At 34.4% G+C, this 23,185-nt stretch overlaps 1 protein-coding gene and 1 non-coding gene across 3 annotated transcripts in view; one reads left to right on the top strand and one right to left on the bottom strand.

Moving 5' to 3' along the window:
- Positions 1–5,937: 5,937 nt before the first annotated feature.
- TRNAR-UCU (transfer RNA arginine (anticodon UCU)) lies at positions 5,938–6,023 on the bottom strand. Its single transcript is given in 2 exon segments — positions 5,938–5,973; positions 5,987–6,023. It is a non-coding gene; the product is annotated as a tRNA-Arg (tRNA).
- Positions 6,024–14,346: 8,323 nt separating this feature from the next.
- LOC100313565 (bruno-like protein) overlaps positions 14,347–23,185 on the top strand; it is a 92,851-nt gene continuing 84,012 nt past the window's right edge. Inside the window, 2 exon segments of one of the 2 annotated variants that reach the window (NM_001168038.1) lie at positions 14,347–14,639; positions 14,821–14,903. In NM_001168038.1, the coding sequence (NP_001161510.1) occupies positions 14,408–14,639; positions 14,821–14,903 (315 nt within the window). In that variant the 5' untranslated portion in view covers positions 14,347–14,407. 2 annotated transcript variants of the gene reach the window in all.

A 23,185-nucleotide genomic window follows, 5' to 3' on the forward strand; every position in this document is an offset into this window, starting at 1 on the left:
CACACACAGAAAAAATCACTACAGAAACGTCATGTATGAAATGTTTTACTAAAACTGAAAGGAAAATCTATGAGGTATTTTAGTAGTCGAACCATGGAATTCCACAACAATATTCCTAGTTATTTTAAGAGTACATGTTTAGTGGTGTTGACCGCACTTCACCGGTTTTGCCACTCAAGACTAAAAATAGAATGATCTGAATTTCAGGAATGTCGTGTTATGACGTCACGGTTATTACCATGATCACACATTTGGACAACGTGGCTGTTGTTGAACGTCAACAGAATATCCTTCAAACTACGAGTGTGTTTTTTGTGTCAAATTCCAAAATCACTTTGTGTGTCTATCCTTGGTCATACGAAGCTAGTCAAACACAGAACAATGTTACCGGAAATGGTTAATTAGCATGTCTCCACTATTTTTAGGTGTTTCGTTTCCACTGATACTGGAATATTCAGCTGATAGTAGGAAATGGAAAGGAGGAAATATTTCTTTCCGGAAGGAAACTGTAGGATTACTAACATCGTTACTGTTACCATGGTACCGCGATGTCATAATAAAAGCCCTGTGATTTAAGGTGGCATATTGAACTGAACACCACGTAGCTGTTGTTGAAAACAACATACTGTATAGAACAGACCCTGTGAACCATTTTTAAGGACGACCATTATTAAAATGACAAGTAAAAACCAAATATTGACAATATACTTGCTACACAATAATGTATTTCAACACATCGGTTTCCTCACGTGACTTTGGCTATATGTTACGATATTTTGACACAGTGGCAGGGTTTCCTCGGGAGAAATGTCATTAGTTCCTAAATATTAAATGTAATAACATCTCTGGAACGTCGAATGTCAAGCCTTGGCAACTGTTGTCAAGATAGTATGGCGGATTAAATAAGGTACAGATGTCAAATTTGGTATGGTATTTTAAAACATAATACAACAATAAATTATAAAATACATGTCAGATTTCAGTTTTAGTACCTGATATAACGCCATAATGATATAAATTACATAAACCTGGATTCATAAATTATATTTTTTTTAAATGATGTAGGAAAGAAGGCTTTTATCGATTATGAAATGCATCCATAACACGTGACGTCAGGAGCCTCTAACAACGTCACATTTTACACATTCACAATAAGAGTCGTCAACGTCAAAACCCAAAACTATAAACCAGCGTTATAAGTGAATTCATGTTCCCGGGCTCTAAAAGGTAATTTACTCATAAACATTATAGTTGAATCATAAACGAAGATAATTGGATTGCGAAAAAAATATACACGACATTGCACGTCGGCGAATAAGCAGAATGTGGTAAATAATTATAATACATGTATATACTCGTCTTTGAAACGGTAAATTCTTGCAAGTACAAATACAAGAAAAAAATAAAAGCAGAAATATAATAATACTTGAACAATACTATTTGAGTAAGCCGCTTCCCTTGAATTAAACAGGAGGCAATATGGATCATGATGAGAACATTGAAATGAATTGTGTTGTTTTACGCTGAATTTTGATAAATATATTTGATTATGGTTTATCACAAAATAAAAATGTTGTTCTTGAAGCTTATGTCCAAGTATTCGTTCGAAGAAACAATGTAACTTTCTAATGCGCATGTGCAGTAATTGTTTTGGTACGTACAATGAAATCACTGCACATGCGTATAAGGTGTTTTTATTTTTCATCCAACAACTACTAGACAGCACGCTTCAAAAACAAAATTATTAGTGTACGATTACCTATAATCCAATATAGTCCTGAAAATGCCACATCAAACAACAATTTTAGAAAATATATGTTTTCTTCAATATCGCATATTTAAGCCAATGTAAATATGCAATATGAGCAAAACAATTTTATATTATTATTAGCTTTTCTATACTATAGACCATTGGATTATGATTTATAGTAAATTAAAAATATTGCCTTTGTATGACACACAGCAGTATACGTTAGACGAGAAATCAGACGCACTAATACTCATGTGCAGTGATTGTTATTGTATATAACAACTTGAAAACATCCAATACACACGTGTATCAGAGAATGTCAATCTTTCGTCGCATTAATACTAAGACGCGCACTACAAGAACAGAGTAAATCGGAGACCAATGTATTATTCAGCAACTTTATGAATTAAATATTTTCGTCCTTATTGCATATTTAATCTATGTTCAATTTAAAACTCAGCGCTCTGAATGAATACACACCACCGAACGGGTCAGTGGCCTTTGCTGAAGCGCGGACGAGCGTATTTTCAGAGGAAATGGGAAAAGTAAATGGAATGAAAGTAAATGCGTTTCGCATTCTGACCATTAAGGGCGCTGTCATAACAAATACGTAATTTTGATTCCGAATTACAGCATACCTGTCTAACACGCCTGAACAAGACAAAGTCGATATTTATGTACGGGTATGTACTTTTGGTGAAAATCACGGTCCGGGGCACCAAATCCTTCGAAAAACCACCCCTTGAAAAATTGTTTAAAGAAAACCCCATTCCTTATTACACTCGTAAAAATCACAGTAAAATAACCCACCAGTGCCATATATTACATAGAAGGGGCAAGGGTTATTTTCGTTCAACTAAATTGCAATATTTTTTTTTGTTCGTACAACGTAAATTGAAAAAAATCCGTAATTCGGTACGTACAAGAATTTACATCCAAATAAAAAAAATCGTAAAGAATAATCCAGGGAAATTACATTTTCGAAATTGTAAAATGTCTAGATGACACAAATTCAATTTTCACCGTAAACTGTAAAAACGTCTTGTTTTCCTTGTAAATTGTAAAAAGCCTTTTTTATTTCCCGTAAAACTGTACCAGCTACCCCCTTGCCTCCCTTTACATACATCAACACAGCAAAAATACGGGCCTTTTGATTTCTGAAAATGTCAAATAGGACCCATTCCCTTTTCTGAAACATAGTTTATAAATCCCCTGAGTGCATCTGAATACACGTTAGTAAGTTTCTACCAGTGACCCCCGGAAACCGATCATACCACAAGTAGTATGAACAAATATATTATCAAAATATTACGATATTATTTGTCCTTTATCGACCACTCCTATATAATGCCAATAACCTTCACCGTCGGTTTACAAAGTGCAGTGATTCGTTTATCAGTGACCGTTATCACTAATAATAATGTTTACTTGGTGTATATTGTTACAGCGGAAATAATGCAATGTACACTATTGTTTACCGAGTAAATATTGTTGTTTATGCATGGAGATAATAGGGTGGAGCATTTAATTATGTAAACAGACGGCAAACGTTATTTGCAATGGAACGGTCCATTATACTGGAGGGGTAGATAAAAGACAAATATTATTGTTTACGGGAGGGGTAAAAAAAAGACAAACTGATTATATTTGTTAATAACACACTTTTCCTACTTCCTGAGATTATACGACTATTTCGCCGTTTGAGTGATATCAATCACAAAATTAGATTTATGAGCGATGTAGCGAGCAAAGAAGTGGTCACGTCATGTCAACCTGACGGAGATGGACAAAACCAATAACCAAATCAACAGTTCTGATTGGATAACGCATGAAAGATGAGATTCCTGGACATCCCTCTGGAAATTACGGAGAAATCATCATCAACCACAGTCATTTGATCGTTTTTGCACCCATGACACTCTACACACACTCCGTACGAGAAACAACAGATTTTCTGTAGTCTACCTCTTGACACTTTCAAGTTTTCCTTGGATAAGGGTCTTCGTTATTTCATAATGGAACAATTAAATGTCTGAATTTTTTAAAAAAATCAATATTATGCCTTTACTCATGGAGGCGCTGGTAAAAACATAAAAAATGTCACAATCCGAAAAAAAAAATATGAAAACTAAAATCTAACCACGTAAATATTATTTGAATGATCTCAATAAGGTAAAAAATTACGTACTCAAAATGTGGTGACAATAGAAAGGTGGGAAGTACTAATCGCTATATAACAGGGAATTACGAACTGAATTGAAAAAGACGTTCAGTACGATTATATACAGTGGTCATTGCTGCATAGTTTGGGTGATGTCGAAGAAACGAGACAGCTCATAGAATAGTATCGCAAACCCAGGCTATCGAGTTAACTCTTTATTATTATATGATCAATTTATCGTCTGTGTTAAATTAAATTAAAAAAGGGTTTAACCTATATACATTCCCCTGATATCCACGATAGTGGTCTAAACCCACTGCTATTTTACGTGGCACAGCATTATATCATGTACTCGTGAGTGGACTTTTACAGCCAGTCGTCACCTCTGGACCCTTTTTTCAGACAGACGAAAAGCGACAATGGATGCCCATTTCAGGCAGGCAAAATGTATACATCTTCTCGAACTATGACTATTATGTCACGTGTCTCTGTTAATGAATTAATGAATGTTATCGCATGAATCCCACACTGGTGATAGAATATTTAATAGAGCTTGAACAAAGTTTTTCATCGATTTTTGAGGCTATTTTCAATTTGAATGCTGAAACTGTAGAATCTTTGCCAGGCACTTTTGCACAAAATGAACCTCATCACAGACAACACTTCGAAAAACACCACCTAGCGGCACATATATAAAGCTTTCTAATGAAAGCATGTACAGAACAGTTGCCATAGTTACGACGCTGATGTTGAATATCAAACTTATGACATGGTGAGGTTTTACGTGTGTCGTCGTGACGTCATGGACTCTTATCTGCTAACTAAATAATCTCAATTACATGGTATTGACAAATTATTCTTTGTTTATGTCACGTGGTGTCAAAAACTATTATGTAGAAAAACCATGCATTTTATATTTTTGTTGGCCAAGATAATTAGGGATTGGTTTGTCGGTGAGTGTATGTCATGGGGTTTAACTCTGAATGCGGTGACCTTCTAGGCGTGGTCCTTGAGTCGACGTAGTGTAAGCAATGTCCTCCCCCTCTACCGAAAGCAGGTATATTGCACAACATCAACATCAACCTAAAACAAAACAAAAAAACTAAGTGAAGGTAATACATTTTTCCTCACGACTTCATATTCCGTGGAGTTAAGTGTATACTATCAAATGGTTGGGGAAGGAAACAACACAAAACTGTTTTTATATTGGTGTAACGACGCATTATGGGCGAGTCGTGAGTAAAGCATAATTGGCATGATTGGAACTGGCATTTTATCCTTTCAGAAAAACCGAATAGCAGCGTATATTCTAACGATACTTACAAACAATTCCTTATTTTACATATGTTTTATTTCATGTGAAATAAAAAAAATAAGTTAAAATAATAAAAATGGAGTGAAAAGTGGTATATTATTATTGTTTCCTATGATGTGTCTCACTGGCAGAAGGCGACATTTTAGTACTCGGAGATAGGGTAATATAAGTATGTATATAAAAGACACTATATAGAGCAAGTATTACCAAAAAATACATTATTTTAGTGGGATTGTAATTACGAAATGTTATTTTATCGTGGTCCTTAAAATTTTATGTTAAATGGACATTTTTATTATCGGTGTTATTTGACATTTTGTTTTTCCCGGAGAACGGGTTGATTTTTAACAAAAACAAGTCCACACACTGTTGCCTAATACCTAAAATAATTATTTAATCGGCGAAATATTGTCACTAATATGTCCGCTATAATCTTATCTCGTTCTGGAAAAACTGAATAACTGATTCCAAAACATATGTTATGAATATGCAAATGATAGTCGTCATTATACTATACTAAATGTAATGACTGTGCTTGTCACCTTAGCGTCTTTCCCAATGCCGCCCTCTATAGTTTATCAATAACGTACATCCACACACAAATATGTTTTGCGTAATTGAACACAATATTTCATCGACTTATGAGGCGTAATGGTCAGGGAAACAGAAAAAGAACACAAAAATATAAACATTATGTTAGTCAAAATACAACGTCTCCGGTGGGACTCGAACCCACAGCCTCCGAATATCATATCACAACTAGAAGTCCGACGCGCTATCCATTGCGCCACGGAGACGTATCTATAAAAATGGCCTTTCAGACCCAATATAAAATATCAGTGAATGCTTGTAGTAGCTATTTTTAGTTTTGTGGGCGGTACTGATAAATAAATGCACAGGGAGTTGGCCTTCTGCACTAATCACATATAGTTGAACTAAACTAATAGAAACCTTTGATCAGGCGTAGCGGGTCACACAAATACCAGTCTTGATAGTTATTGGTTGTAGTACTTTTAACTTTATGTTATGATATAATAGTGAAAGTATACTTATATTTAGTTACTACAACCATGGAATTCCATGGTATAACACACGTTTCAAACAAACAAAAAATAAACTTATGCCATTTTAAGTAATATATTTAGGGCGAAAAATGTACAAAATACTCATAGAGGGCGCTACAGATATACATGCAGTGTCTAACATGAACCCACTCACCCAGAAACTGAACTTTGAACTTGAATCACATTCCCTTGCAATCACATACATTTGGTTGTTCTGTAAAAACAGTGACGTCTTGGTTACTGGTGCGGTATTAATACAACAGCGAAGAAATATAATAAGCATCGAATGTTGATTTGAAGCGATGACGAGGAGCGAAAGTTGAATAAGTTTGAGGTTTAGGTTGAATAAGCATCACATCACCAAGGCAACATAGTGGTCTTCTCTTTTCCATAATCTTCGTTCTTTTTCTTCAAGTTTTCTTTAAGATAACAAAAACAAAAAACAATTGATACCAAGAAACGTGAAGCTAAAACTATATATGTTCAGCTCCATGGTAATAGCATAAACCATGATTTGTATTTCCTTAAAGGGGCACTTCTAGTTAAGCCTAATCTCACAACAAATTTACTTTATGAATTAAAATTACAATGAATAATAAAATATTAAATTAGAGTCAACATACTTACTTCTCTCTTCAAACGCGTCATAATAACGCTTTTATCAATGTGATGGGATTAGAAAGTTATACAAACCGTGTTTACTTGCACAACTTTGCACGTTGCACGAATACTGTCAATCTTTAAAGCCACTATGTGCCGACAGCATTAACAACTTGGTTGTTGAACAGTTGAAGGAATTTGAAAACTTTGTGTTAACTTAACAAAATACGAAAATGTCCACGACTTTCTAATATAAATGTTTGACATCACAAACTAATGCACGTATATTGCCTCATATTTTTTCAATGTGTGTGATGAATAAAAAAAAAACTTTACTCATAATCTGGCACTGGTTATCTTACGGTCAGATTAGTGACTATTGATTGCAATGTTAACTGTTCGAGTAAATCACGTTTCCACGTTTTTAAGACGATGAGCAATAACGGAAATGACTCTTAATATGTAAATTGTCTGTTTTCTAATTTTTTATGATGTAAAGAAAGAGATCGCATAAGATATCCTGATAAAACTTGTTGAAGCGTATTTAAATCAATGTTGACAAACACCAAGTCTAGGATATGAAATGTTGGGGGGGGGGGTCTATTACATTTCTTACAGTGAATATATCTATGCCATACTTGAAACGTATGAGTTATCAGTATATATATACATACAAAAGTATATGCAATCTCAGATAAAAATATTGTTATCGAGAACCCAGGCCCGATCTTTGAAAATGAAAAAAAAAATAGCCAGGTATCACGTCTTTTCGCGATCCATTCCGTAATACAGACCAATTCGAAGAAATGGATGAGAAAACACCATGTACTATGTTTGAACAGAGGCTGTAACCATAAATTGGTCGTGAGTTATCGATTATCTTTCTCAACATTTAATTACCGGTGTTATGATCATAATAATATATCAACACACTGTAGTAACAATCATCACCTGAGGCTCTTATCAAAATGCAAAACATTTGCACATCGACCATTTGTTTTTGTTGACTAAAGTAATATTGTCAATAGAACAGAGAGTAAGCAGTGAACTAACGCAATTACAAACAAGATAATAACAAATTAAATAGAGGTTGTGAGACAATAAACCTATTTATACTAAATTTATATAATAATAAATAATTTGTATGTTTTTTTAGTATTATAACAAAACATAAATTGTATTGCGTTAGAATTTAATCATTAATAACTATTGGCAGTGAGATAACAGAAAAAAATGGCAAAATATTATTCCTTTACTTAGTTTTGTTGTTGTTTTAGGTTGATACATTGTTTTATTTGATGTGCATGTAAGATTTTGTTATTTTTATATTATTTTTTTCGTGGATCTGTGTATCCGCGTTACTGATGTTCAACTGTTTATATAACCATGGAACTGAAAAAAAATCAGCTCTATAAATATCCCGATGTTACGCGAAAATTAACGCGTACGTGAACACCATAGTATTCAGTCGGCTATGCAGATGTCACATTAAAACGATATTGAAAACAAAAGAATAGTCCAATTAGCTACGCTGAAACAAAGAGTATGTTGTTCTTTCTATTTTTTTTTATTTAGGTCCATCTTAGACTGTACTGTCTATGGTTCCATGATATACCGCACACGATTTAGAGATACGTAGGGTATACTGCGGGCACGGTCCCTCTATAGAGGATAGAGGATAGAGGGACTGTGGACTACGGCAAACATATTCTTTACTTAAGAAAACAACCGGTCACATCAAACATAGTACAAAACTGACAAGGCGCTTCTAATTAAGAATCCATATATATATATATATCATCATGATTATATTCTCTGGACGAATTAATACGCAATTGATAAATACCGGATTTGTTTTTATCTGTTACCGCCTCCCTCACGTACAATAGTCTAAACAGTTCGCACGTTTAATTAATAACGCCATGCATATATTGATAGTTTATAATTATTATCATTAGTTTAATTGGGATATATCAATAATATTTAATAAAACACCGCGATTACTGGTGCCAACTAGTGTAGACATCATTTAGATAAGTATTTTTTTACGCACGCGTCCCGTTTGAGAGTGTAAGTCATCGAGCGCCCTCTATAAGTAAATCGCGGCAGTATCACGAATGTCTCAGGGCTCACCAAACAACTCGAAATAACGTTGACAGTTCCTGAATGGTGAAATGAAGTAAATAAATGCAGTAAACATAAATAAAATAACAATGATAAATATGTTTCAAGCAACTGAATCAGAATATTAATTCTTCCCAAGCTGTGATTGTGCTGATAATTACGGGGGAGGGGGCTACATCTGCAGGGATGTAATCTATTTTTAGCTCTATGAAATCTGCAGCCTCGGACCACTTAGTACTGAGACCGGCCAATACTAGTAGTCGTTGTATTATCGGTCTTTGGTATCATGGATGTTACGTTTTTGACAATGACTGTGACATTTTTGCCGACTTGACGAAAATGTGAGGGTATAAGTAGTAATATAATTACATGTAATTCCATTAATAAACCCATAAAACACACAACAAACACACTTCCTGTTGCGTTTCCTTTCTTTGGACAAAAAGCTGTCACTGTCTGTTTTCGCCGTCTTGCCACGCGCGACTCTTTGAATTTCAAAACGTTAACGAGGTGTGAAAAGCTGAGCAACTCGTACCTCAATACACTTACTGCTTCTTAAAATAAAACATGGCGGACATGTATTATGTTTTGTTTTGTTTGAAGTTGCCGACGTTAATGAGTCACTAATTTCGTCTCTTGTTTGAAAACCATTACGACATTCCGGTGTTTTATTGGTGCCAAAGCGCAGGTGGTTATTTGCCTATAGGGGGCGCTCTTACGCCGCATACCATTCAGGGACAATGTTTCTTGTTTGTCGAATGCCAATAAAACAATTATATTACTGCAAAAAATAAAACCACAGCTATTCATCAATTCATATGCAAAACGGATTGATTTTCGACATACTTTAAATACCAACATTTTTTCTCAAACCAAACGATGGTTCAGATATTCATTGTACGCAGGCCACAGTGACATTGAATGCACCGCGAAGCTAAAAAAAAGAGCTCTATGCATGACCTTAAAGGTCACACATCCTGGTATTTAGGGGTCACTCTTAATGATATTTTTTAATTAATTTCCCAAAAGATTATTACCATTTATTGTTGAAATTTGTGGTTAAATTTGAAGTACTAGTGCTGTATTGTAAATTATCGTGCTATGGGATTGTATCGTGCTATGGGATAGTATCGTTCCCCAAAATGAGACTCGGGACACCGATCATAATAATTGAAGATGACATATTGACAATATTAATATTGATAATGAATATATAATTCAACCCCATTACCCTCTACCACCATTTTTAAGAATGTCGATGATGTCATTGCCGGCTGTCCCATTTAACCCTTAGAATGCAAGATATTTTTTCTGCCCAAAATTCGGTGCAAATAATTTCATATTTTGTAAAATTGTTATCATGTTGGACCAGATTCCAGTATTGTTTTTGATCAAAAGATTTGTCAATTGTTATCAACATTTCATGTGGGAGAGCGGATTGAATGAAATAATTTTGCAGATGGTGCTAAAGTTGATATTGTCGCTCAAATGGCTAAGGTTGACTGTAGGCCGGGTTTGCTAAAGTTAAATTTTAATTTTGCTTTAATTACGGGTCGAAATTGAAGAATATCGCACTCTCCGGGATACCGAGCGACGTGTTTACCATTCACTTACAAAACTGCCTAAATATTGTCAGTTGACAATTATGCCTAAGAGGCCGGGTTGGCGATGACGTCACGTTCCCGGAAATGAAAACTGCACAATTCCGGCGTTTGAATCCAACATCAAACAAATAAATCAAAACTTAATGACTTTTATTTAAATAAAACCGCTAATGTCTAATCAAAATATTTTTTATACAATTCAGAGAAATTCGAACAATAAAGTTGTCTGATATGGTTAGTGTTTGCGTCAGTAACACATATTAGAATGGAGTGGTGGGACTCAATGGACGCATTTTATTCGACAAATACGCTGATACGGCCCATCAATGGTTTAATTTCAGCATTTCCATGGAAGTTTAAATTAGCATAATTATATTAGCATCACAGTGATTTTCGGCATTACGTATTCTTATTTTTCGGTGCACAATGGCCCATTTTAGCTTTGTTATTTTTGCTAATACACAATCACTGGTTATGGAGGGTAGTCTGTTTTATTCATACACGACTGCGTACACACAGTAGCGAATGTTTGTATATTGATATTGGTTTAAAAAGCGGCACGTAATGATATTACGCCAGTTTCTCTTTTTAGAAAGTAATTTTAACATGTCAGCCTGTCAATAAATTGGCGATACCTCAAGGTTGATGTATATGTAAACTCCAACTGGCCCAAATCAAATTGGACTCAAAGCGACGTGTTTTCATATAGTACATGAGATACATCGAGGGGTTGTTGGCGATGTGGTCATATTCTTCAAAGTGATTGTATTGTTACACGCCTGTTTCATTTCGTTCGGAATACCAGCGACGCCAGTGGGAATGGTCCCCAGGCGATTGTTAACAACTGTCGTTTATGACGAGGTGGTGGCAAAAAGGTTACATATTCTATGGTATACATAAATATAAAAAGGGTTAGTCATCTCATTGTTTTACCACACATCGAGATACCGATAACACCAACTTCGCCTTATAAAATGTCCCTCTCACTGTACCTCCTAAACTTTGCATATTTTTATTTTATTATACAAAGAATATTGATAATATAACCCGTGTTCCTATACACTAACCAGTACAATCCGTGCCCCAATAAACTAACCAGTACAATCCGTGCCCTAATAAACTAACCAGTACAACCCGTGTTCCTATAAACTAACCAGTACAATCCGTGCCCTAATAAACTAACCAGTATAACCCGTGTTCCTATAAACTAACCAGTACAATCCGTGCCCTAATAAACTAACCAGTATAACCCGTGTTCCTATAAACTAACCAGTACAATCCGTGCCCTAATAAACTAACCAGTACAATCCGTGCCCTAATAAATTAACAAGTACAACCCGTGCCCTAATAAACTAACAAGTACAACCCGTGCCCAAATAAACTAACCAGTACACCTATGTACCTTGACAAACTAACCCCGACAACCCGTGTCCCTAAAATAACAAGTACAACCCGTGCACCATTACACTAACCAGTACACCTATGTACCTTGAAAAACTAACCCCGACAACTCGTGTCCCTAAACTAACTATATAGTACAACCCGTGCCCAACACAATAACCAGTACACCCATGTACATTGACAAGTTAACCGGTACAACGCATGTTCCTTAATACATTGTCCGCAAATATATAAATCGATTCAGGAAAAATATGATATCTTGACAAATAAGATTACCTCTGCACCTATTCTAATCAATCACTGGGAAGTGACAATTATCAAACCTTCGTCATCGTCAACTGCCTGGTGATCACAACTGTGAGTGCATTAGAGGCTGTCAACTCTCATATCATATAGCATTCCTACAATTAACAATATTCATTAAAATTATTGACAGTGATTCATGACTCGTGTCAGAGAAACATTTTTCATCGCTTGATAAAAGGTTCATTTCAATTTACCATTTTAATTATTATTTGTTATTTGTTGCTGGACCGTGACCGATCGCAGCCAAGTCACGTGACATCAAATATGTCAATATTTCAAAGAAAGTCACGCTTTCATTTTATTTCACACGATCAATCTTTGAATCCAGTCCTGTCGTCAACATTTTTAGTTAACACACCGGATTTTCCTTGTAGTCGCTCTACTATGTAGTAGTCATACCTATAGTAATCAACAGAAGACGAATGGGCACGTACGTAAACGTGTGATTATAAATGATCAATATAATCAATTCTTTAGAAATAGTTTAATTTTATCAAAATCGCACGCCATATTCCGTAGCAGTATCGGTACGACGCACGCAGTGTATGTGTCCACCAGTCTGAAAGATGTTGACTGATTGACGGGCACGGCAACGCCAACATGGCGGTTTCCCGTCATTTTCACGTGTCTGTCATCCGTTACACAGTAGTATGTGCGGTTCTGTATTTCATCTCTACTATACACAGCTGAACGGGATATCATTTAGGAAGACCTTGGTTGAACTCTAACACAAAATCACCCCGAATTATCTTGCAATAAAATCTTGTCATCATGTGACGTCATAAGTTATTTGCATATAATGATTCTTTAATGATAACAACTTACAACTTAAATATCGCGTTTTTTAAACGAACAAAAGAGTTGTCGGTTTGTTCAGGCTACTTTATTCACCCAAGCCACGCGTCGTGGATTAATTCGACATTGTGGTTCGCTCCTTTGTTTCACCCCTCAACAAGGGACCGTAATTAGACACGTCCATTAGAACCGTTTTAACGGCCTTCAAGTTAAAAAGAATAACCAGCTACTACTATAGTCATTCCCATTTACTGTATTTGTATGGAAAAAACATAAACAAATCGTCGAACACACAAAAAGACAAAACGATGCGCAATGTGTACATCTTAGTCTGACCGTTCTTTGCCGTTCTGTGAAATAGCGTGTTGATGACATTGTAAGACGAGTTCTCAGCTGAAAGCCGGCCGCAAACCCATCACGCGAAGAACTTAACTTGATTGTTTTTAACGTTTTTTTTTTTTATTAGGTCAGTGTAGCACTACTGCATTAATATCTAAGTCATTATTATTAGTTACTGATCGAGAAAAACGAAGACAAAATTATTACATTTGAAGATATTTATCAATTATATATGAAGTTTAATTCGCGGTATCGTTTAACACTCAGTTCGAAGTTCGACATTGTTTCAAAATAGTGCTTTCATTCATTATGTATCGCTGCTCAAAAACAATAATTATGTACATTAAAATTATGACCATTCATCGTCGAGCGTTTTAGTGTACGGTGTTATTCATATAACTATCTGTCTTTTTTTCATTTTATAAATAACCCAAATCACTGATATAATAAGTGTAACGTTATTGGAATATGCTGCGGTTTTTTACTTAGTCACCTCACGTCGTGACCTTTGACACCAATTTGCAACTGTCTTTGTGTGCCGTGAAAATAAAAAATAAAACGTAAAGCGACCATTGGTTTGATGCTAATAACCTTGGGTCCCGTGAGAAAAATCGTCCAAAATAAGCCCTTTTGGCGGATCTGACTGAACAGTGGGTGAACCGGCGACGCTAGAATTGCTTTCCTCTGCTATGTGCCAATATTTATATGAGCCTATTCATTGAGCTATACCACGCTGTGTGCCTTTACGCTCATAACAAATATAATGAAAAATTATTATGACCGCTGATGTCATCTTTCTATTATAATGTAAATTGTCCGCAATGAATGGCGGGAGAAATTGATTCCTTCTAATCGATTACCATCCTATTTTAATATTATTAGCATATAATTTGCATAATTAGTGTATTCAAAACGCAGCGCCTTCTCGTTCTCCGCATCACTTCGAGTATGACAATGACGAACATGGCTGCAGTCCAGACAAGCGGTGGGGAAAGCGCAAAAAACGGTGTATCTAACCCACCACAGACAATCCCTCTCAAGGATCACGACGCCATCAAGCTATTTGTCGGCCAAATACCCCGAAATCTTGAGGAAAAGGACTTGCGGCCACTGTTCGAAGAGTACGGGCGGATTTACGAATTGACAGTGTTGAAAGATCGTTTCACCGGCATGCACAAGGGTAGGTACATTATAACCAAAACACGTTTACTACAAACGATGTTTCATCGTGATATTAGCTCTCACAGTGTGTTTTAACCTAACTGATTCTCCGAGATCGTACTTCTATATCTGACAATGAATCGTGTAAAATTTGGTGCAATTACCTGTACAAATAACGACTTAATCCTATCTTTTCTCAGGGTGTGCGTTTCTTACTTATTGTGACAGAGACAGTGCCCTCCGTGCACAGAGTGCCCTTCATGAACAGAAGACCCTACCAGGGGTACGTACGTCTTGTTATTATGCCTATATTCAATCTGATGGCTACTATTACACTTAGTAGCTAGCATGTCTATAATATCCATGGTTAATATAATAATTTCCCCCAAGATTATTTTGTTTTTCCTTAATTCAGTGACAGTGTCATGACTCGGACATTGCATGACAGTACGTCAGTGAACAGTCATCACAATACAAGCGATAAATATTCGTATCTGCGCACTGAAATATTTTTTCTTGGCCTTCCTTTTGTGATGTGTGTTTTTTTACTTGTTGTCACCGATCAAACATTTTATCTGGAACTGCTTGGGTCGCGTGCCGTTTTGATCCGGTCTTTGTTAGTCTATTTGATTGCGGGTCTTTGTTTCTCTGTCTCCGTACTAGACAAAAACAAAGGCGCTCATCAGAGAGAGTGATGTTTACAAACGGTAAATGAAAGTGCGCGACCGATTCAGTTGACTGACTTTGAACTCGCCATGCGTGGACTTTATTTATTACACCTAACAGTGTCATGCCGATTGCATCGTTTTGAATTTTATTATAAATTGCCAGTGATATACGTTTTCGAGGTTCACTGGTTAAATTGTGACCGGCGCGCCCCAAAAATAGGAAAATTCGAACGATGTCCTTAACTTCTTTCTTTACTCCTCTACCATTTCGCACCTGTCAGCGAAGTTAAATATTTACATCTCCATGCGTACGCATTTCCGTATTTTAATGTCGATCAGTGGCGAAAATAGTTTATTGTAATTATCCATGTGTTGGAAACAAGCACCAGTTCAGTGTTCAAACGGAATGTTGTTGAGGGTAATTTTGATATACTTGCTTGATAGCCCTCTTAAATACGACTCTAAAACAGCTGCCTTGCAGAGTGCTTTGCAAATACTTTTGCGATAAGATAAATTCGAAAATATTTCCTGATTTCCCCGGGTTCATTAAAGAATGGCGTCCTTTGGATGTAGCAACAGAGGCAAATGTCATTACTATTTTTCCCTTGTGTTTTTTAGCTCATGATATGATGATAGGTGATACTCCCTCTGGACGCGTTTCTTCAGTTAAACACTATGCATAAACAGACAATATTAAGTTTTATATCACTTTGAAATTTTATTTCCTCCCCAGGGTAACTTACTCTAACATAAAATTATTCTTAATTTTTTTCTTTAATCAATTTTGGTGGAAGGTCGTTACCAGTCTTATCTGTATAGTATTACAGTCTGTTCTCTAGCAAGACATTATAGACATAAGCAGTCTTGCTACATGCTCGTTTTGAACCAACCCTGATAAGGTGAATCCTTCATGCCCTTTGTCTACGCATTTAATTTTTAAATTAGGTACAAGGACTTACAGTAGAAATGTGTGGGCCACACTATTTCTATAATTCATCACACTGTCATATGACTTCAGACAGAGGGCTTCCGAAATGAACGTTCATTAACACTGTCAATATCTTTGCCATCTCTAGAGGTTTTATCCTTGTTGGCATTTATGCGGAAATATTAAATTTCTAATATTTTGACTGATTTTTAATTGCGTTAAGAGTTCTTGACCTCATATTCTTTATCGATAGAATATTATAACCGCAATACGATATTAATACGGTCTTATTTTGAAATGTCAGCTTGTCTCACCCCCTCATTCTCTTCCAACTGAGAGTTTTCTGTCAGTTAATTTCATTCACTACAATTGATTTTATTTCTGAGATCGCATTAGATATTCATTTTTTTTGCATTACAAATTAACTTCGTTATCACATAAAATGCTGGCACTATCGCTGTATGCTGTTATTTTCATTATAATTCAGTTTTTCCCAACTATATGGACATCGCAGAATGTATATGGAATTTGTGTAATTCAATTGTTTTAAATGTAACTTTCAACTTTTAAAGGTGAACATAAAATTCATATCTATGAAATCTACCCCGCCACTGTAGAAGATAACTACTCTATTGTTAGTCATATTTTTGGTAAAACATTTTATATCCATATATCTTAAATTTTAAAAATAAAATTTCCAAAATTCATGCAAAAATGCTTTCATTGTATTGTTGTTTATAATAATAGAAAATGAAAAATTAATTTTTCATTAATTTTCCAGGACTGCAAATAATTGATATGACTTGCACATATATTTTCTAGTAGAATTAAAATTGTCTTTATGCTTTTGAAGGTAAAGTTTTTGAATTTATTAAAAATGATTTGCTATAATACATGAATAAAATTATACTAATTAATTGGTATGTATATGAAAGCTGTAATGTACACAAAATAATGATGTGAATAATTAACTAGATATCGTACGTTTCATCCCTCATTATTTCATTGTTTATTATTATTGCTTTTGACTTAATGCTTATTTGTCTTCCATCACTGCACATTGTCTTTTATGCTTTCACTAATACTAGGAAATATCATTTTATAAGAATCATTAGCAGTTGGTGTATTCTGCATAACTGTTTTTAAACTTGATTCTGCGTATTGAGCTGCAAACATTTTTTTATTACAACGGACTAGCTATTTGAGTCAGCATTCGTTTTCTTTGTTTTTTTATTCATAATACCTTGAGGTATTGATGAAAAAATCAGAGCTTGGGATTAGTTTATCATCTTAGCTCCTGACTTTCTTTTCACGTAGTTGGCTTATACACTGTATAGCGATAGACTGACAGTTCCAATACACCGACCGAAATATGAAGCCTATGACGCGGTATCGACACGCCTAGTAAACAGAGTATGTGCCTGGCATGTTAAATGGACAGACTTGTTAGTTCATTAAGCTGTAGAATCAATATCCCTTTCTTCCAACTCTTGTTTTACCCAGCATTCAAACAAGAAATTGCTTATTGCCTTTTCTATTGATTTTCTTTCCCTTCCTTTCTTTTTTCGCAACTCCAATTTTATGGTTTTGCCAGACCTTTGTAATTTTTTTCTTTTTCAGAACAATGGATTTTGTTTCCTATTGTCAGTCACTGATAATGACTTGCATTGTACCCTGTGTTGCTTACTCACCACTCAAAGGCCAATCATTTTAGTAATCTCAAACAAGTTATTGTGACATTTTCCCGATTCTCGCATTTGTTAAATATTTGTTTTCAAATATAAAAATTTTTTTTTTTTTTTGCAAAAATATTCAATATTTGGAATTTTAAATTATTGTAGAATACTTTATTTTCGCTTGGAATTAATTTTCGCTGAAGAAATAATTCAGTGAAAATAAAATTCAGCGAATATACCTTTTTTCCAATATTTTACATTAAAATTGTCACAACACACAAGTCTTTTCAGCAAAGATTAATTCCAGCTAAAATAAAGTATTTTATAGTAACATCTCACTTTTAGTACAGTGTATTTAAAAATTTTGAAAGTTAATTTTAGTAATTTGCTTAATTTGTTTTTCAAGCATTTGCCTTCTGCTTATCAATATAAGTCTGCAGGAATCGCATGTACTGATTTAACTAGTACCGTATTTACAACAGTCGTTCATTCGCCCTGTTATGACCTTTCTGACCTCACTTTGAGTGATATGATTCAGCGATATTTTCACTGCTTCCTTTTTTCTCTCCTTTTCTGTAATAGCCAAATAATGGCTAACACTGCTTCACCCTACTTCATCAATATTTCAGCATCTCTTTGTCACCATGGTGACTGCTCACCCTTCTGCATCATTCATATTTTTGACACCTCTATCTTTATTTCAATCTTCAAGTTTTTCATCTTTTTTCTCTCTTCTATCAGTTGCAGCCTACCAGAACATATTGCCCATCTTCTTGCTCTGCTTTGTCTTATTATTTTATCTTGATTCTCTTGGTTATAGTTATTTTGATTGTTGCTTCCTTTACAATTTATCATTTTAAAATTTGGTTTTGTTGGACCATATTTTTCAGTCTTCTGTCTCCCCATAGTAATTTGCAGTCCAGTTATTTACACTTACAAAACTGATATATATGGAAATGTGTCCAAGAAATACTTTTCATCACAGTGAATTTGAATTTGTACCAAAAAACAAAAAAACATTCTTAACTGACATTCAGCGAAAGTCATAATGTACTTAGAGGGCTTTGGTGATTAGATGTTATACTTAGGGGGTCTTAGTGATTGGATTGTTGCATTTCTAGTAGTCTATCTGATTGATTGACTGTGACTCAAAGTTAACACTAGATTGCATTTCTCATATTTAAAGTTTTGTCACTGAACTAAAAACTATATGCCTGTTCTAGTGGACTCCTCAGACTTGAGCAAAAATGTTTGTACTTATACTGGCATCCCTAAGCTTGTTGAAATTATTCCAGTTAGACTTGACTTCTTAGGCTGGGTGGAGTTATTCTACTGGGACTTCATTTTAAATAAAACTATTGTTTGCCCACCTCTCTCGAGTGTCATTTCTACCTTATCATTACTTTGTGTGTGTATATTTATAGAATATATCACTATATCTCATCATTTTATTCATTTCGTTTCATTACGATGTATATTGGTACATATATAAGACACATTAACAATTGGGCAGTGTCCCAGATCTTTTCCTAACAAGCTCACTAACCTTAGTTGAATACATGATTTACAAAAGCACAATATTTGTATATTCGCTTGTAATCCAATTATGAGATAAGAGTTACAATTAAAAAAAATAATACAGTTTACCCTTGCATATTTAAAAAAGGCTTTATTCATTTTATTTTATTAATAAACTGGATTTTTTCATAAATCAATATTCTGACCAAACCAGAAGAAGCCAGATTCTCTTGTATTGACAGTGTTCATATTTACTGTGAAATACTCAACAATAAATGTAATAATCAACTAAAAATAGGATTATGCTCCCCCACTGAGTATTATTAATAATACTGGTATATCTTTTAAAATTTTATCTTATTTGTGAAACCTTAATTATCCATGTAGTGGTTTTTGAATAACTAAACTTTTTCATGCGTTATTAAAAAAAAAAATACTGGTGTTTGAAAATGAAAAGTTTGTCAAATGAACGCAGTGAATTGAATTCAGGTTACTAATGGATAAAGATGCCCCCTAATTATCTGCCTTGCTGATTTGACCGATTTCATGGTGGGTATAATGATGCTTCCCACTGGCAACGACTCCCTGCCATTCTTCTTTTCAAATGTTGACTTCCAACCTCTACCAATATCAGAGGATTTCCTGCTTGTTGCCACGGTGATATAATTATCCAGAGGTGTGATTTAAATGTATGTATTAAGAAAATGTCAAAGATTTCGCTTTTGGTGAATCACTCGTATACATGTATTGTATAAAATGTGATCAGAATGCCAGTCAGCCACTGGGAAATAGGGTTATTGTCGATGTGTTTCTGTACAATTTAACGTTATGCTTTTAATACTGTGAAGAAGAGATGAGATACGTACACGTTATTTCTGACTGTGGATAGATAATTATTTTTCTATGATTTAAATCTGTACTTAATGATTACAATTCATTGATGCACCTTTCATTGACTCCCTTGTAACCAGTAACGCTGACAGTTTGCTCTAATTGGTTCAATGTTATTACAAAATTTAGAAAAATAAACAAACTACTACTACTGTAAACAGTTTAGTTATCGCTAAAGACAAATTTTCGTAAGTAAGCGAAATCACAAAATTTCGTAGCAGTGAAAATTTCTCAGGATTTCTACGACAGTGTCAGTGACATTAACAATATTTTGTCAACAAATTTCATAAAATCCTGGAATTGTGAAATTTTCTAGCTGGGACAATTATGTGCAGTATATTTGGAGAGAAGCTCCCATAGAAGGTTACATTTTAGAAGTAAAACAACTCCCATAGAACACATTTTAGAAGTAAAACAACTCCCATAGAACACATTTTAGAAGTAAAACAACTCCCATAGAACACATTTTAGAAGTAAAACAACTCCCATAGAACACATTTTAGAAGTAAAACAATTCCCATAGAACACATTTTAGAAGTAAAACAACTCCCATAGAACACATTTTAGAAGTAAAACAACTCCCATAGAACACATTTTACTAAACATTTGATACTTTCATGTCGATATCATTTTACGTTTCTTATTTGGTCATGTTAGTCCTCTTAATCAGATTGTTTTTTTAAGAATCTTGCTAGAAGCTTAGATGTAAATTTTTTTTGTTCATGAAAATTCTTGTTTTAGACTTTTAATCTGTATTTATCGGGAGAATATCTTTCTATTATTAAGTCAGCAACGCATAAGAGTATTAAAACTATGTACAGCAGACAGGTGTGTTTTGTTGGTTACCAGGAAGATATGCAAACATTTTAAACAAGTTAAAAAACAAACACAGTATTTCATTATAAAGGTAAGAAGGTTGTAATGAAACACTTCAACTGACAGCCTTGCTAGCTTCAGAACAGACCAAAAGATTATCTGGGAAATAAGACATTTGCTATTTATTGATTCAGTTTTTATTTCCAAGCAACTGAGAAATTCTCCTTTGTTGGTAACAAGCGGCAACGGAAACCAATACTTGTTTTAATGTTACATTTCTATTAACATAACATTTATTTGCAGTCCTTGCCATCAAGCACAGATTGACCACCTTAAAACGAGCTTTATCGTATCATTGAGTCACTTTGCGGTTTAAAAACGATGCATTTTGGTTCGAAAAATCAATTTTACGGCAAATTTGTTTTTACTGACCTGTTTGAATGTGAATCTGTAATTTGACAAAAATAAATGATCAAAACATATTTGTGTGTTTTTTTAATACTTAACTATCAACTTCAACGCTGTTCCCTACTCATTGTACCCAAAAATATTGAATTGTTAATAATTTGAAGGGAAAATAAATCAATAATTTAAAAAATACATTAGTATAAATATACTGTAAAAGGGGTAATTATTCACTGGGTTTTAATTTAGCTTATTTCGCTGACTGGAAAAATGCGCTAAATTAAAACACAGTGAATATGTAAAATTTAGCATAAAACACATTATCTAAATGACGAAACCGTGAATTTAAAACTCACTGAATATGTCTGAAATGGTAAATCAGTGAAATTTAAACCCAGTGAAAATTAGTCATTTTACAGTACTAGCTTCATGAAATTTGTGAAAATATGTTTGTCAGCATTTTCCACTTTTCCTAGCTATCAGCTGGCGTAAGACTGTTATACTTTTATAAAGGGGTGTTTTTCAAGTTTGAGTTTCAAATTGCTTGAGTTCTCATTTCTGTGAGGTTTGCCGATAATCGTTTTTTTTTTATTTCGAAAATTATGAAATGAGACACCTCCATACACAGCTGAAGATGGAAGTATGCAACTTGATACGCATAGGTTGGATATGCACATTCAGATTCTGTTTGCTATAGCTTTTACATGAAATACATCCAAAAGTGTTCATTATTATTAGGTGTGTACACTTATATCTTGGTTACAATTTCAGATTGAGTTGCGTGATCAGTCACACGCTGTAGTTTTATATCAACAGCTGAATACATCTCGTTGATGTAGAACATGTCATTTCTATCTTTGATAACTAACACTCGGTTTCAGTCATGTGCGTTAAACGCAAGCAAAACCAAATTTTTTATATTTAATCTGGTCATTCCATGTGGCATCACCACCCCCATGGAGAAGTGGTAGTGATTAAATAATAATAGGTTTGTCTCGTATTCAGATTGTGTCAAATCCATGCAATTTGAGAACTGAAATTTTCTCGCCTCTTGCTACCAAACACGAATGTTGAAAGTCAATCAAGAATAGAATGGATTGTCGATCACAAACTGGTACATGAATATTTAATTCTAAGGTTTATAGTCGGAGTAGAATTGTCATCTTTATACAATACCATTTAAGGTGATCTTCAAGGTCACCATTTATTTCTTAGAAAATTTCTGCTACATTATTCTTGACATTGTTTTAAGTCTGTATCATGTAAACATTTTTTAGCTGTAATATTTTTTCTCCACAGTTGGATGAACTGTATGTGAAATGTATATGAATTTTTTATACTTATCTCTGAGCTAGTTGGTAAATAAATCGTCATTAATAAATTAAAATATCTGCTAAAATAAATTACTGGAAATATGTTATTGAGAAAATAACAGGCACAAGAAGATGAATATTGGTTTAAATATTCTGTTAATCTACCAAAAAAAAAAATGGATGATAAAATTACACAATTTAGATGAATTAGTCTGTGGTTTTTGCCATTTGTTAGTACTCCTCTCATATCATAGCTACCCTCCCCATGCCTTATTAATGGTACAACCCTACTTTAGTGGGCAATATCTAGAAGACATCTTAGGAAGAAAACAAAAATCCAAATTGGTGTC

Source organism: Saccoglossus kowalevskii, chromosome 21 (assembly GCF_978046115.1).
Source record: "Saccoglossus kowalevskii chromosome 21, keSacKowa6.1, whole genome shotgun sequence".
Classification (NCBI taxonomy): Eukaryota; Metazoa; Hemichordata; class Enteropneusta; family Harrimaniidae; genus Saccoglossus; species Saccoglossus kowalevskii.